This window comes from Pelophylax lessonae (genome assembly GCF_965119305.1).
Source record: "Pelophylax lessonae genome assembly, chromosome: 5".
In the NCBI taxonomy this organism is placed as follows: Eukaryota; Metazoa; Chordata; class Amphibia; order Anura; family Ranidae; genus Pelophylax; species Pelophylax lessonae.
In genome coordinates, this window is record NC_138772.1 from 412,277,139 (window position 1) to 412,294,612 (window position 17,474).

The window sequence follows — 17,474 nt, forward strand, 5'->3', positions numbered from 1 at the left end:
CCTAACTGGTGATAACTGGTCCTGGCGCTCGGCTCCGATCCGATGGCCTGGTCATTAAGAGGGCAAATCCTTGTGGTCAAGAAGTGGTTAAACCTGAAGGAGGTGTTGTTTATAAATTACTTTACTATTGCTTTAGGCCTGGTTCACATGTATGCGGGTTGGCGGTTCACATGTATGCGGGTTGGTGGTTCACATGTATGCGGGTTGGCGGTTCACATGTATGCGGGTTGGCGGCCCACATTTGCACAGGCATAACAGCCCATTGATTTGAACGGGCTGCTATGCCCTCATTTTCCACAGAAAAAAGGTGCATGCAGCATTTTTTTAAATTTCAGTGGCCTTGAAATCCATCCTGCTTTTGCACCATGTGACTAACCTGCAGTTCCTGCTCTGGCAAGCTTTCTGCATTTTTTGTATACGTGGGCACGGCATTTAAAAACAGTTTGCGTGTGCAGCAATGGCAGGTAAGTCGCATGGTGCAAAAGAAGGATGGATTTCATGGCCACTGCATTTTTTTAAATTCTGCATGCACCTTTTTTCAGCTGAAAACGCAGGCATAGCAGCTCAAGCCCATTCACATCAATGGGCTGCTATGCCTGTGCAAATGTGGGCCCCCAACCCGCATACATGTGAACCAGGCCTAAAGCAATAGTAGTCATTAATTGGTTAAACCTGCAGGAGGACCGGTGTTTTTATCTATTAATTATTATTATTATTATTATTATATAGAGCTGCACGATTCTGGCCAAAATGAGAATCACGATTTTTTAGTTTGGAATAAAGATCACGATTTTTTTATTCATTAAAGTCTATTAATTGCGTTTGAAAGACTGCTGCGCAAATACAGTGTGACATAAAATATTACAACAATCGCCATTTTATTCTGTAGGGTCTCTGCTAAAAAAATATATAAAATGTTTGGGGGTTCTGAGTACTTTTCTAGCAAAAAAAACTGATTTTAACTTGCAAGCAACAAGTGCCATAAAAAGGTTTAGTCTTTAAGAGGTTAAACTTCCTTTCTCCCTGGCAGAGGGAAGGAAAAGATACAAATGTAATCATTTTTGTTTATAGTTACTGGCAGACTTAGGCTCCTTTCACACGGCTGCTCCGTGTGTCCGCAAATCATCCAATCCGTTTGCGGATGATTTGCGGACATAATGTAAGTGAATGGCACTGCGGGTGTCAGCGGAATACCACCCGCTGACACCCGATTTTCCTCCATTCAGTTCTGTTCCGTTTTTACAAATGGAACAGAACCCATTTTTTCTTCCGTGTAAAACACGGAAAGGAAGGAAAATCGGATGTCAGCGGTGTCATCCGCTGACATCCGCAGTGCCATATACTTACATTATGTCCGCATATCATCCGCAAACGGATGGGATGATATGCGGGCACATGCGGGCACACGGAGCGGATGACAGAAATGTCATCCGCTCCGTGGTAAAAAAAAAAAAAAAGTCCCGCAGCGGACCTTTCACACGGAGCGGCCGTGTGAAAGGAGCCTAATGCTGAAAGGCATTAGCTGTGTGAGTGAATGAGTCATCCAGCTCACTGAAATGTATCAATTCACAAGTCAGACCCTGGAGCAGAGAAACTCGGTATTTTAAAAATGCCACAATAACAATACCGTGGCTATGCAATACCGCGATATATCGAATTACCGAAAACCGGCATATGTCTACACTGTACTAATGACATTGGCGGAGAAGGGGTGGACATATAGGGCGATCAAAGGGTTAAATGTGTGCCTAACCAGTGTTTGTGTTTACTGTAAGGTGTATTTACTAAGGGATGCAACAGTTTTAATTAAAAAATAGGACATAAATATTGGTGCAAAGGGATATGGTTTAGCCCCACTGGTACCAATCATATTGTTTACAAACAATTTAGTTCATAAAACAATCCATAAATAAAACACAAGTCCATATGCAGGCTCCTTTAAGATGGCAGCTCAGTGTGCAAACAAGAAGAAACGTGTATGTAGCTGGGAAGGAAACACAAGCGTCATACTAAGTGCAGCAAATTAAGTTTAATAAAGTCTTTTTTTACATGGTGATGGGTACAATTTAGGACTGTTGACATTACGTAAAATACATGATTAAAAACATGTTGAATAAAGTGCAATATCCAAATTAAAAATAAAGAGGATACTGCACCGTACAACTAAGTATGCAGTGGCATCAATATGTAACATAACACAATACAGCAATACAGTCTAAGAGGCATATATAATGTGTAATATCTCTATAAATTATAAATATAAATCCTCTTCAGGTCTCAAGGTGTGGGCCATTGAATCCATACCAAAAACTTTCCCAACGACAGAGCGATTCAAGTGTCTCTGCCAGAGGGAAACTTACTGGATTTATTCCTTAGACACTCTTGTGCCGGGTGGGCTCAATGAGGAAATCAAAGTTAATACAATGATTTGACCTTAGAATCTTTTTTCCCTCCCCCACTTCTTTAATTTATTTCAATTTGTACATGTCCTAGAACTTACATACTATTATGAATTATTTCTTATTTCATATAGAGACATTTAAAAGTTTCTATTTTTAAAGGTTTCCTGTATCATATATATATGCATACTTAGTTGTATGGTGCAGTATCTTTATTTGTAATTTAGATATTGCACTTTATTCAACCAGTTTTTAATAATGTATATTATGTTTTTAATAATGTACATTTTGTAATCTCAACAGTCCTATATTGTACCCATCAAGTATCAATCATTCCTGGCGATACATAGGTCACACTACAAGCCTATATAACTGTAAGGAACATCTCAGGATCTTAGGACCCAGCGGCGGCCACTCCAGCTCCATATAAGCCCTCATTCAATATGGCGCTGATAGGCCTGAAGAAGGAGCGCATGCTCCGTAAACACGTCGCCTAGGAGATCCCCCTGCACCCAGAAGTGACGCCAGGACCAGCCATGTGAACGCTCCGCGGTTCCAGGAAGTGCCGACATCACCCCGAGGCTCAGCCCTTGAGGCCTTCCTGGTATCACTCTGCTGACAGGGACATCTTGCAGCGCTGTTCCAATGCCCGCTTTATGGCATGACATTGTGAGTAAATTTTCACAGAAATGTTATTAAACTTCATTTGCGGCACTTACTATGGTGCTTGCGTTTCCTTCCCAACAGGTTTTTATTCCCTTTGCAGGGAAACAAAAACTGTCACATCCCCACTGACTGGACAGACCTCTGCATCATCGCCCAATCACATCTGCCAGCGTTATGCGGTTGGCAAGTGGTTAGGCAGAGGATGTGTATGGATTATGTTTTTGAGAATAAGATTGTTGTTTTTATTCTATTGTACAAAGCAGGGATAACGAAGAATACCAAGATGGGAATTAAATAATTCTCTTGTGATAATGATGCAGTTTCATTTTCACAAGTCAAGTTTTTCCTCACACGGGGAGCTCAAGCCTTGATACTAATGAAACATGGCACACAATAGAGAAGCCTCAATATTATATCACACACCACTGGCGGCAGGAAATGTCCAAGCATTTCAAATGTCATTACTGCATGTTACATAAAACGTTGCAGAGAAGGCTAAAACAAAATAAGTTACTGACTGTGGAGACATAGGAATTGTATAAAATGTGCAATTATAGAATGGGGGATTTTATTATATTGTATGTATTTTTTTGATGGTTGTCCCCAATATAAAAATACATCATATAAACTACATTTCTAAATAAAAGGATATTAGTATAACTTTATTTCATGTTCTAAAGTATCACACCATCCTGATGGTCATTTAATGGTGTGTGGCTATAAAATGGAAATGTTTGACTTACCATAAAATCCATTTCTCTGATGTTCATTGACGGACACAGCTCCTGATCTTCATAACCATTGGGTTATACTGCCTCCTAGAAGAGTAGGACACTAGGCAGAAAAATAATCTGGCTACACCTATGGGCAGTCCCAGGAGGTATACTCCCTCTCCCTGCTAAAGGTACTCAGTTTGGTTACAAGCAGTGTCGGAAGAATTAAAACTCCACAGAGGGATGGGTGCTGTGTCCGTCAATGAACATCAGAGAAATGGATTTTACAGTAAGTCAAAAAATCCCATTTTCTCTTTCACTCATTGACAGACACAGCTCCTGATCTAAAAAATTTTACGGAATTGAGAAATGTGCCTTACTACATAATGTACAGGTATGTATGTCTTTTTTCCTTTTCATCAAATCTGTAATATAGATACACTGTGGCTAAAATGAAGATACGGTATGGGTCCCCACATATGCTCACTACTGGCAGCCCCATGCTCCCCCCAAAAACCCCCCCCCCCCGGACTTTAGATGTAACTCAATACTCAATGATATATTGTGTTGATACAAAATATAAGGACCTATGTATACATGTAATATATTTATGTGAAATAAGTGAGAAAAACTGATGTATAATTATATATAAACAATGTAATGTATATGCAATTTGTCTAAATATTGTCACATTTTTCATGCAGACAAGTCAAATGATATGCTCCAGACGAAGCTTTTTCATAAGAAAGCGAAACATGTTGAGCAAAGGTCAAACTTTGTACGGTGAAAGCTAGTTTACGATCTCAGTTGACCCTGTTGACCGGCACCTTACTTTTCGGGTATCCGTCGGCAGGAATCTTCTGATACCAAGCATATAGCTTTGAGAATTATATGACTACAAACTGTCTTGTACTCTGAATTGTATGTAAATCATTGTTCAATATCTCATGTATTAGGATATACCATAGCACAGACCATTTGTTGGTTTGGTCCTCAATACATTATTATCTGCCTGTATGTCTTTATGGTTTTAACTGATTCTTTAAATAAAAGTGATTTTATATAATCTATGTGCCCGAAATCCTTGCTTCCCAATCCTTCTATTTAACAGTTCCTGATCTTCATAACCATTGGGACATCCCAAAGCAGTGTTAACATGAGGAGTGGGAACAGCAAAAGAATTCCCCAGGCTAAACAGTAGCCAACCAGGCAACAGGAGCTCAAGCAAAACAACTGGAGCCCACCTGAAAAAAAACAATACACCCTCAACGAGAATTCATTCCTCCAAATGGCAGCCTGCAAAACCTTGCTGCCAAAAGAAGAATCCGCAGATGCCAACACATCCACTTTATAGAACTTTGTGAAACTGTGCACCAACCAGGTGACTGCCTTGTAAACCTGCATCACTGACGCCTGATGATGGAAGGCCCAGGAGGCACTGAGCGCCCGAGTATAGTGTGCCTTGATAGGGAAAGGAGGAACCTGACCCGTGATGGAATAGGCCTGAATCACTGTCTGTCTGATCCATCTGGAAATGGTCACAGAGGGAGCGGACAACCCTTTCCGAGGCCCATCCGTGAGCACTCCATAGCTGCAAGGTACACCCTAATTGTCCTGACCACATCTAAGGCATGCAAGGCAACTTCCTTTGGATGTTTTGGCCTGGGACACAGGGAGGGCAACACAATGTCTTCATTCAAATGAAAATCAGAGACAATCTTTGGGAGGAACGACGGACAGGGGCAAAGAACCCCCTTATCTCTGTGAATCACCAAGTAAGGTGAACGAATGGATAACGCTGCCAGTGCCAACACCCTGCGCGCACTAGGGAGTGTGTGGCCAAGGGTCATTGGAAGAAGACCGGCAAAGCCATCAGCCGGCCTTTGATGGTACTCAAACACAATTTCTGTTCAACTCCCCGTTGAAGGAAGGTAGAGATCGAGCCACCGAGAAGTAGCGAGGATGAACCCCAAGAGACTCACACCACACAATGTACGTCTTCCACGTACAATGGTAGATCTTCCTAGAAGTAGATTTCCTAGCTTTTAACAGTGTTGGAATCACTGACTCAGATAATCCTCTATCCTTCAGCATCTAGCCGTCAAAGCCAGCGACTGTAAAGCAGGATGGAAGATTGGTCCTTGGGACAGCAGATCCGCCCTAAAAGGACGCTTCCAAGGAATGTTGGCGACTAGCCGCATAAGATCGGCATACCAAGCCTGGCGAGGCCAGTCCAGAGCCACTAAGATGACCGGAATCCCTTCTGCCTCGATCCTGCTTAGAAGTCCTGGCAGAAGCTTGGGACGAGAGAAGGTGTAAATCAGACGATACTGACCCCATGGTGCCACCAGCACGTCTGCCAGAGGATTCGGTGACCGAGCCACACAGTTTGGCTGGAGCTTGTCCAGAGGAAGAAGCACTCTGGCTAAGGCCGTGTCCAGAGTCAGACCCAGCTAGTCCAGCTTTGTAGATAGAACAAGAGCAGATTTCTGAAAATTCAGAATCCAGCCGAACTCCCTCAGAGTTCGTATGGTGATTTCCAGGTTTTCCACCAGAGCAGTAGGGGACTCCGCTCGCAGAAGGAAGTAGTCCAGGTAGCCCAGTACCGCGATTCCCCGTTGGCGTAATAATGCTAGCACGGGGGCTAACACTTTTGTGAAGACCTGAGGAGCAGAGATGAGACCAAAAGGTAACGCCACAAACTGATAATGCTCCTCTCCCATGGCAAAGCGGAGAAAAAAGCTGGTGACATATTGGAATGTGAAGGTAAGCATCCTTGATGTCGATAGAGACAAGAAAATTCCCCTGTTGCAGGGATGCCACCACCCTGCGAATGGACTCCATCCTGAACTTCTGCACCCGCACAAAGCAGCTTCTGATGAGTGTATTCTGACAGTGGAGCATCCCTACTGTCACAATACAACGTCTGCGGGGAGGATTCCTCTAGCCACAATAGTAAATAAAGCTTAAAGTGATAATAAAGGCTATAGTTCTTTCTTTTATTATTAAAATAAAAAAAGAGTATACTTACAGTGCCTGGCGAAAGTTTTTGGGCCCCCTTGAACTTTGCCACATTTCAGGCTTCAAACATAAAGATATAAAACTGTAATTTTTTGTGAAGAATCAACAACAAGTGGGACACAATCATGAAGTGGAACGAAATTTATTGGATATTTCAAACTTTTTTAACAAATAAAAAAAACTGAAAAATTGGGCGTGCAAAATTATTCAGCCCCCTTAAGTTAATACTTTGTAGCGCCATCTTTTGCTGCGATTACAGCTGTAAGTCACTTGGGGTATGTCTCGATCAGTTTTGCACATCGAGAGACTGAAATTTTTGCCCATTCCTCCTTGCAAAACAGCTCGAGCTCAGTGAGGTTGGATGGAGAGCGTTTGTGAACAGCAGTTTTCAGTTCTTTCCACAGATTCTCGATTGGATTCAGGTCTGGACTTTGACTTGGCCATTCTAACACCTGGATATGTTAATTTGTGAACCATTCCATTGTAGATTATGCTTTATGTTTTGGATCATTGTCTTGTTGGAAGACAAATCTCTGTCCCAGTCTCAGGTCTTTTGCAGACTCCATCAGGTTTTCTTCCAGAATGGTCCTGTATTTGGCTCCATCCATCTTCCCATCAACTTTAACCATCTTCCCTGTCCCTGCTAAAGAAAAGCAGGCCCAAACCATGATGCTGCCACCACCATGTTTGACAGTGGGGATGGTGTGTTCAGAGTGATGAGCTGTGTTTCTTTTATGCCAAACATAACGTTTTGCATTGTTGCTAAAAAGTTTGATTTTGGTTTCATCTGACCAGAGCACCTTCTTCCACATGTTTGGTGTGTCTCCCAGGTGGCTTGTGGCAAACTTTAAACGACACTTTTTATGGATATCTTTAAGAAATGGCTTTCTTCTTGCCACTCTTCCATAAAGGCCAGATTTGTGCAGTATACGACTGATTGTTGTCCTATTGACAGAGTCTCCCACCTCAGCAGTTCATCCAGAGTGATCATGGGCCTCATGGCTGCATCTCTGACCAGTCTTCTCCTTGTATGAGCTGAACGTTTAGAGGGACGGCCAAGTCTTCGTAGATCTGCAGTGGTCTGATACTCCTTCCATTTCAATATTATCGCTTGCACAGTGCTCCTTGGGATGTTTATAACTTGGGAAATCGTTTTGTATCCAAATCCGGCTTTAAACTTCTCCACAACAGTATCTCAGACCTGCCTGGTGTGTTCCTTGTTCTTCATGATGCTCTCTGCGCTTTAAACGGACCTCTGAGACTATCACAGTGCAGGTGCATTTATACAGAGACTTGATTACACACAGGTGGATTCTATTTATCATCATTAGTCATTTAGGTTAACATTGGATCATTCAGAGATCCTCACTGAACTTCTGGAGAAAGTTTGCTGCACTGAGAGTAAAGGGGCTGAATAATTTTGCACGCCCAATTTTTCAGTTTTTTATTTAACAAAGTTTGAAATATCCAATAAATGTCGTTCCACTTCATGATTGTGTCCCACTTGTTGTTGATTCTTCACAAAAAATTACAGTTTTATATCTTTATGTTTGAAGCCTGAAATGTGGCAAAAGGTTGCAAAGTTCAAGGGGGCCGAATACTTTCGCAAGGCACTGTACCTGCTTTGTCTAATATCGCACAGAGCGACCCCTTACCTCTTCTTTGGCCCTGCTCTCCTCTCCTTCTTTATGTGGGTGCTCCCCTAGCAAGCCTTGTGCTGTCCTGGGGGGTCACAGGGGAGTTAAAGGGCTAGAGAGATTTTTTTTTTACCTTAATGCAGGGAATTAAGGTAAAACCATGTATAGACTTTAGAACCACTGTAAATAAACCTTTCATTAAACCTCTAAATTATTGAGACTTTTATGAAAAGCCTGTATAAAAGGAGAGACATGGTGAAGTATGCATTTTTAGATAGATGCTGGGGAGATAAACCACCTGCCAGCTTCTTATATCTCACGGTGAGATTTCAGCCACAGATTTCCACCTTCTGGAAGGAGGCCATTATGTACTGATCAAATATTATGGTGTTCAAAGAGGTCCAGAACCTGTTAGTGCTGTCTAGCAGGGTTGTTTCTATCACAAAACTGGCTATAGAGAATAACACATTCTTTGGCAAGTAAAGTAGTTTACATATGCATTATCAACCATGTATTTAACTGTTTACCTAGTTTCGCTTTAAACTAAATACCGTATTTTCCGGCGTATAAGACGACTTTTTAACTCAGGAAAATCTTTTCAAAAAAGTCAGGGGTCGTCTTATACTCCGGGTATTGTCTTATAGGGCGGATGCTGGAGCCGAACTGTAGAATATGTGTAGACTGAGATCCCTGCACTGCTAGTTCCAGTGCTGGCTGCCGGGGGTGAGTTGGGGGGAGTTTGTGCAGGTGATAAGTGCTGTGGTATCAGTAAATGTGTCTTCTCCTCTCCCGTGTGACTCCTCCTTCCCCCGCCGCCGATTTCATACTTACACAGCAGGTAGCAGATAGAGCACGCAGCATTTCCGAGAAGGCAGGAGCTGTCCAAGTTAAAAAGCCTGTGATTTGTTGTTGCTAGGGGCGGTCCTAGCAACCAATCTGCCAGTGGAAAGTTGAACAGCTCCTGCCTTATGCTCGGACATGCTGCCTCCTCTATTTGCTGTGTAAGGTAAGGGAGGGGGCTGTAAAGGAGAGTGTGAAAGGGAGTAATGTGCAAGTAAGGGGGGGACAACTGTAGAAGAGACTGAGATACAAGGAGGGGGACTGTGGAGGGGATTGGGATACAAGGAGGGGGACTGTGGAGGGGATTGGGATACAAGGAGGGGGACTGTGGAGGGGACTGGGATGTAAGGAGGGAGGTTGTGGAGCATGGCAGCTCCCATGGCTTTATTGTTTTATCTTTCCTTTCAGCTTTAGAGGGAATTTGGAAAAGTTTAATCCACTTGCACTGTTTTATGTTTACATGTATACTCTATATTTTAAACTGGAAAAGTTGGGGGGGGTCGTCTTATACGCCCAGTCAACTTGTACGCCGGAAAATACGGTGCTACATGTGCCCCTACTGGTTCCCTCTGCTTTAAACTTAAAAACAGACCTTGGACCAGAAGCCGTCTTCCAGCATCTCTACAGTATTTTTTGTATCCGAGGGCATTCCCATTGTAGCCAAAGGAGCCATACAGACTTTGCTTCTTTTCAAAATTTAGCTCTACACGTTACAGAAAGTACTAGAGACCAAAAATTCAGTTAATAGGAAAATGAATATTTATTATGAATATTTCATATTTTAGTCCTTGCAGCCAGCAGATGGCAAGCTGTAAGCAAACGCACCAGCAAGAGGCTCAGATAACAGCTGCTGCTGTAAAGCAGACCTAAAAAGTGGGGAGATTAGATTACACACACTGCACAGAACCTGATAAAAAAGGGATACACCGCTCTTCTTATCGCTTAGAAGAGGTAAACATGAACTAGGGGCTCCTTTACAAAATTCAGTTTATAGACTTTGGGTAGTAAGAGAAAAATGTACATAAAATAAAACTTCAGATTGTTTACAGTATAATCAGTATACCATCCCTTTAAATATTACTGAAGGTAATGATGTTGATAGGTTTGCTGGCACAAAAAACGTCTTCTCACAAATACATCTGTTTTTTACAAAATGGCTTACCCTTATATATATATGTGTGTGTGTGTGTGTGTGTGTGTGTGTGTGTGTGTGTGTGTGTGTGTGTGTGTGTAACACAGGTATAGGTTACTATAGGTGACGCATGGCATACCTCCAAAGTGTACAGGAATCTCGATCTTTGGGCCTATGACATAATGCCCTTCTTCCAAACTGTGAGCTGTGATCGTTGTCCATTGCCGGCATGAGTGTATCAAGAGATAATCATTCTCCCGGAGGCCTTCAATGTTCTCTCCTAAAAAATACAATAACAGATTTCTTTAAAGGCAAGGAACATTACAATTGGTAGCAAGTGAACTGTGCAACACACAAAGCACAGGCACAATGCATTCAGCATTTGGGGAGAACCACCACAATGAATGTTATACTACTAATTAAGTAATTGACACTTTGAAATTGTGACAGGACTGCTAACTATTAGGGTGGCTTCACACTGGTGCAATGCCAGACATTGCATGTGTTTTGCAACACATTGCTGTTCAGATCACATGCGATGTCTGTGCGATGCGCATTCAGCCATAGACTTTGCATAGCTAAACTTGCATTGCATTCGCACGAAAAATGCCAGCGATTCAGGTGCAATGCGGTAACCCGCACTGGATTTGCAGGGTTTCCTGCATCATACCAGTGTGCACCGGCCCTTAGGGCTCCTTTACACTTGCTTCAAAACATGGCATTGAACATGCATTTTTAAAGCACTCTGAACGCCAATCAAAGCACCTGTCGCTAAATAAAATAGTTAGCTTACAGTCCTGTTCACACATGGTGTTTCTTTTACTTTGTTTCAAAAAAAATCATACTCCATGTTGCTTAAGGAGTGCTTCAAAGCATCTTCAAAGCCTCCATAGAAGTCTATGACTAAGCTTGCTTAAAGTACCTGAAACTTTTGAGAGGCTTTTATTCAGCTTAAGCTTCGCTTTGTTTTGGAGAAATTGCAGGTATGGGATATCACACACACAGGGCATCTGCCAAGCTTCATTAAAAGCACCACCGAAGCATCACTGAAGCACCACTGAAGCATCACAGAAGCATCAAAAACAATACAGTAAAGCATTCTGAAGCAGTAGGCGCATTAATGTGTGTTGAAGTTAAAGCAAGTGTAAGGGCTGATGTATTTTTGATGCTTCAACATTGCTTCGATGATGCTTTGATAATGCTTTGATGCTTCAGTGGTGTTTCGATGATGCTTAAAAGGGAGCTTTGTCATAGACTTCTATGGAGGCTTTGAAGACGCTTTGAAGCACCACTAAAAGCAACATGGGGTATAATTTTTGAAGCAAAGCAAAGCATAAACAGGACTGTAAGCTAATCATTTTATTTAGTGACATGTGCTTTGTTTGGCATTCAGAGAGCTTTAACAATGCATGTCTGAAGCCTTGTTAGGAAGCAAGTGTAAGCTAGCCCTAACTGAGCCCTTACTGCTGTGAACATACCCCTAAAGTGGTTGCAAACCCTTACCAATACCCAGTCAAATGACTGGCCTAAGGTGATACACCGAGAGGAAACAAATCTTCCCACTTAGGTTCAGAGTTGTATAAAGTACTCGAAACCCATACTTGAGTAAAAGTACAAGTGCTCAATCAAAAAGTGACTTGAGTAGAAGTGGAAGTGCTCGATCAAAAAGTGACTTGAGTAGAAGTACTAAAGTATTCAACATTTTTTGTACTTAAGTATTGCAAGTAGTTTTTTTAAACATTTTGCTACTCAAGTACTGAAAGTAAAAGTACCAGTAGTTTTGAAAAAAAAATTGCTACTCAAGTACTGAAAGTAAAAGTACAAGTACTGTGTTATGTAGTTATTAAAGAAAGAAGTCAAAAGTTTGACCATCATATTGTTTTTTATTATTTCAAATGCAGCTTTTATTTATACATACAGTAGCTTTTATTTTCGTATGCGCTGATAATACACATGTTTTGAGCTTCATGAATCCTGACATCTACTGTTCTGGCAGTGGTAATTTTTATGATTGTAATGAGTAACTATGCAGCACAAAAAAAAATATCGGAGTAGAAGTATTGAAATCATTGAAAAAATGTAGTGAAGTAAAAGTGGAAGTAGGAGAAAAAAATTATACTCTAGGAAAGTACAGATACCGCCTTTCGGTACTTAAGTACAGTAGTGAAGTAGTTCTACTTAGTTACTATACATCTCTGCTTAAGTTGTACCTGTGTAACTACAGCTGTCTTTCCTCTACAGTCAAAGTGCAGAATTCTCTCAGCTCTGAAAAGCAAGGGACAGAGAACTGAAGTTACATCATGGACGAGGGCTCTAAGAGCTGACTGGAGGGAAGGGACACCCCCCCCCCCCCACCCTTCACACAGTTCATAGGAACAGAGTTGAGGCTGCCAATCACAGGTTGTGCCCTCCCATGTCACCTGTAGCACCGATCAATGTATTTTGATGGAGGGGAGTATCCAATGTCAAAATACAATAATGAGTGGGGGAGATCCATGAATCAACATTATGGATGCAGAAATCCGATTTATTTATTGTCTTTCAGCCCACTGGTTGAACAAAACAAAAAACTCTGTGTGTGCATCCAGCTTTAACTTATTTTCTTATAAGATAAATACATTGAAGAGTCATCACTGAAAAAAGACCAAGTTGTCTTTTGACAGACTCATGTTCAAGGGACAAAATCATAACCAGCTCTGGGTTTTATATGTAGTAAAGAAATGTTTTCTTTTTTTGTCAAGGCACCCTTTAAAGTTATGGACAGGCTTGAGGCACCCCATCCTAAAATGTAAACACTATTCTAATAGTTTTACATATTGCAGCAACATCCACACACATAGGAGACCCAACGTTAGAGGTGCAAACTGGTACTGACTAGTAGTCCAATATTTCTCGTCTGCCTCTCCATCACTTCCTTCTCCATCAATCAGCTAATGTGACCCCAAAGCTGATGAGGAGAGGCAGGGGAACAAACAAGGATGCTTCTAAAAAACACAGGGACAGCAGAGAAAAAAAAAAAAGGGAGTTGCCCCAAAGTGCCATATCGGAGTAACCGGGGTGTCAGTATGCTAAATTTCCAAAAATAATTACCACCTCAATAATGTATAAAAATATTTTATTAATTAAAAAATCAAAAAACAGTAGGTAGTCAAAAAAAAAAAAAAAAAGAAAAGGAGAGTCAAACAAGGATGCGACTGAAATTCTCCTTATTAACTACTGATGTCATTGGTCATTAGGAGGTTGGCAGCTAGAAGCTTGTAATGGTGCACAATGAAAACCTGTGGCTTTGTGTAACTAAAAGTTACGCTTTATCCACCTGCCGCCTTGTATACAATTTTTAGGCAATTTTCCAAGGCATCCCTGAAGAAACCTTAAAAGGAGTTGTAAATGCATTATATGTATTAAGATAACAAGCCTTCTATGTGCAGCAATCCCCCTCAGCCCCCCTAATACTTACCTGAGCCCCATCTCTATCCAGTGATGTCCACGAGTCCCTCAGCCTCCTGGGACTCTCCCTCCTGATTGGCTGAGACACAGCAGCGGCGCCATTGGCTTCCACTGCTGTCAATCAAAGTCAGTTAGCCAATCAGGAGAGAGAGGGGCGGGGCTGAAAGGCAGCTCTGTGTCTGAATGGACACACGGAGCTGCAGCTCGGCTCGGGTGTCCCCTTAGCAACTGCTTGATATGGGGGCACTCGACAGGAGGGAGGGGCCAGGAGCCGCAAAGAGGGACCTGAAAAGAAGAGGATCTGGGTTGCTCTGTACAAAACCAACTGCACAGAGCAGGTAAGTATAACGTACGAAGTATGTTTGTTTTTTGTTTTTTAAAATGAGACACTTTACAAATCACTTTAAGGCACCCTGGTTGAAAAAGGTTGTAGTAAAGCATCAGCAACAACGTACACAACATTGTGATCTCTTATCGTTGTGTGTGTAAAGCAATTAAAATCAGATTAAAACAGCACAGGCAAATGAGGATGATGAAATACAGCCAGGGCTTTGGAGAGGGATAAACCATTAACCTAATACACATTAAACATAATAGTTTACATATGAACCAGACACAGGGGCACACAGCAATGGTCATTAATTTATTAACTACAGTAGGTTTCTTAACTCTTTAATGCTTGAAGTTATTATGCTATCTCATGTACAATTTGGCTGACTTCACAACCTACAGATCTAAACACTCATCAATGGTTTGATCAACTTTATGCCTTTTTTTTTTTTTTTTTTTAGCACAGTCAAACTGTAATAAATTCCGTCATAAAAAAATCTACTGTATATGTCTGAAGGAAGAGGAAGACTACCTATTATAAGCTTAGTTTACACTTGAGCTAAAAGGCGGAGGCGGTAAAAACAGGCAGTAGAGCTGCATTTTTACTACCAATCACCAACCTAAGGCAGCAGTATGGGGCATACACATAGTGCAGCTGCAAGGTGCTGCAATAATTACGCCTTCTGTTTAGTTTGGTGTGCAGTACAGCCCGCTGAACACAGCCCATTCAAGTAAAAGGAGAAGCGCTGCAACTGTACTCATTGTACATGACATAACGCCTCCCAACAGCTTCTAAAAAGCAATCTACTCCAGATCGCGACAAATGTTTATATGAGCCCTACGTGTTTTGATGGTGTGTTCTTCCTAAAAATATTGCAATTGAACAGACAGATCAAAACAATGTAAAAATATGTAAAAATTCTAAAGCAACTGTGTATGAACAAAAAACAATTGCTGCAATAAACGATTCAGTGGACTATGTACAGTATAGGAACAGCCATTTAAAAGTGTTAAAGAAAAAAAAAAATCACAACGCAAACATATATTACAAGCAGGAAAAAAATGATGAAGCAACCCCAACATATACACAAATGTATTACAATCACAGGATAATCCTCTATAACCAAAAAGAAAAGAAAAAAAAGAACGGGGGGACTTTAATATCCCAAAAAGGGGCTCAAGCATAGTTTAACTTTGTATCAAAAAGATTCATTTTAGAGATCATTTCAGCTGCCTATTTTATTAGAATTTCCTATTTTTACACATGGGGGTTTACTCTAACTGGAGAGTGCAAAAATGTGGTGCACCTGTGCATGGTAGCCAATCAGCTTCCAAATTCAGCTTGTTTAATTAAGCTTTGACATAGAAACCTGGAAGCGGATTGGTTTCTATGGAGAGCTGCACCAGATTTAGCATTCTCCAGTTTTAGTAAATCAATGCAGGCATCAGGTATTTATTTAGTTTTCATTTCGTTTTCAATGCAGGCATCAGGTATTTTTTATCATCTGTTCCGTTTAAATTGACCAGGTTTGTGACAGATTTACTTTAAAGTTGAACTCCAGAGAAACATCTAAATATAACAAAGAAATGTAGATATAAGGAAGTAGTTTCATCTCTCGAAGGATTTCCCTTTTTCTCTATACAATCCCAGCTGGCTGATAAGAATGTGAAAGAGCAGCAGCTGACTAATGCCTCGTACACACGCAACGATTATCGGCCGTGAATTTTCGGCCAACGTCCGATCGGCCGATTTTCGGCTTGTTAGTATGATGCTTCCGACAACCGACTCCGACTTTTCGGCCAAAAAAAATCTGGTGTGCAGACTATAAAATTTTTGTTGGCCGTCAACACAACGGCCGATTTTCCGTCAGTCAGTACAGATTTCGGCAGACAAAAATCTGATGAGCAAGACTGGGCATGCTCAGAGATGAAAAAACACACGGAAAGTAAACCAGCACATGACATCACTTCTGAAGTAGATTTTTGTTGGCCGAGAAAATTTGTGTGCAGTCTAGGCACATTCCAACCAACAAAACAACACTCTGGACAAAAGTCGGACGAACGGACGGCCGATAATCGTTGCGTGTGTACGAGGCATAAGGCCCCTTTCACACAGGCGGACCATTCAGATCCGCCTGTCCGGTTTTTTGGTGGATCTGAACGGTCCCCCCATGCATCTCTATGGGGGATCGGATGTCAGCGGAGAGACATGTACGCTGACACCCGATCCGTCAAATCTGGACGGCTGGAAACCCTATTTTCCATCCGTCAAGCGGATCGGATTGGATCGGATGAGAACGGACCGTCGATTTCCCCCATAGAGATGCATGGGGAACTGACAGCTGTGTCTCCGCACACAGCACGGAGACACAGCTGTCCTCCTGCTTCTCAGCGGGGGATCGGCGGCTCGATCACCCGCTGAGAAAAAACGGAATCCTTCCGACAGACGGATAGTGTGAAGGAGGCCTTATAAAGTCATCCCTCTGCTCTCTCCTGTCAGCATGTCCTGTCTCTCTCCCTCCCAGTCTGATTGCTGATTTATAGAAGATTGGCTGTAGCAGATACCAAGTCACATTCAGATACAAGTTGCATTTAAAAAAGAAAATACTTTCAAAAAAATATTAAATACCTAACTGCAACAAACTTTCTTTTATATCTGACTGGAGTTCAGATATCTCATCTAATATTTAGACCTACATAAAATCAGTGTCCAGTCCAGCAGGACCAAAACTAAAAATGTAAGATATTTTAGGTTACCAGTCCTTTGATGTGGTGGCTGCATTATTTTTCCCCTCTGCTTTCACCTGGTGATCTGGCCAATACCACACCACCTGTATTAGAGTGCCCCACTTTGGACGAAGGAGCAACAAAGACAGCTTTGAACAGCGGCATTGTTAATCTGGGGGGAGGGGATTGTTAGATGTACTAGCACATTTAGATGCACTAACAAATTGAAGCCACAATCCAGCTAACACTTTATAAACAGTCAAAGGAAAGGTTTTTGTTTTTCCTTTTGGGATAAAGGTTTCTTTCACACGGCCGTTCGGTTTTTTTTTTCCGCTCCGGTGCTTTTTTTTTTTTTTTTTTTTTTTTTTTTTTTACACGGAGCGGACGACACTTGTGTCATCCGCTCCGTATGTCCGCATATCATCCCATCCGTTTGCGGATGATATACGGACATAATGTAAGTCTATGGGGATTGCGGATGTCAGCAGATGACACCCGAGACATCCGATTTTGCTTCCTTTCCGTTTTTTAAACAGAACAAAAATAGGGTTCTGTTCTGTTC

At 41.7% G+C, this 17,474-nt stretch overlaps 1 protein-coding gene across 1 annotated transcript in view; it reads right to left on the minus strand.

The window, feature by feature from the left end:
- GAREM1 (GRB2 associated regulator of MAPK1 subtype 1) overlaps positions 1 to 17,474 on the minus strand; it is a 265,005-nt gene that overhangs the window by 194,954 nt on the left and 52,577 nt on the right. The window contains exon 2 of the mRNA XM_082258311.1: positions 10,548 to 10,688. Coding sequence (XP_082114437.1) covers positions 10,548 to 10,688 — 141 coding nt within the window. The remainder of the gene's footprint in view (positions 1 to 10,547; positions 10,689 to 17,474) is intronic.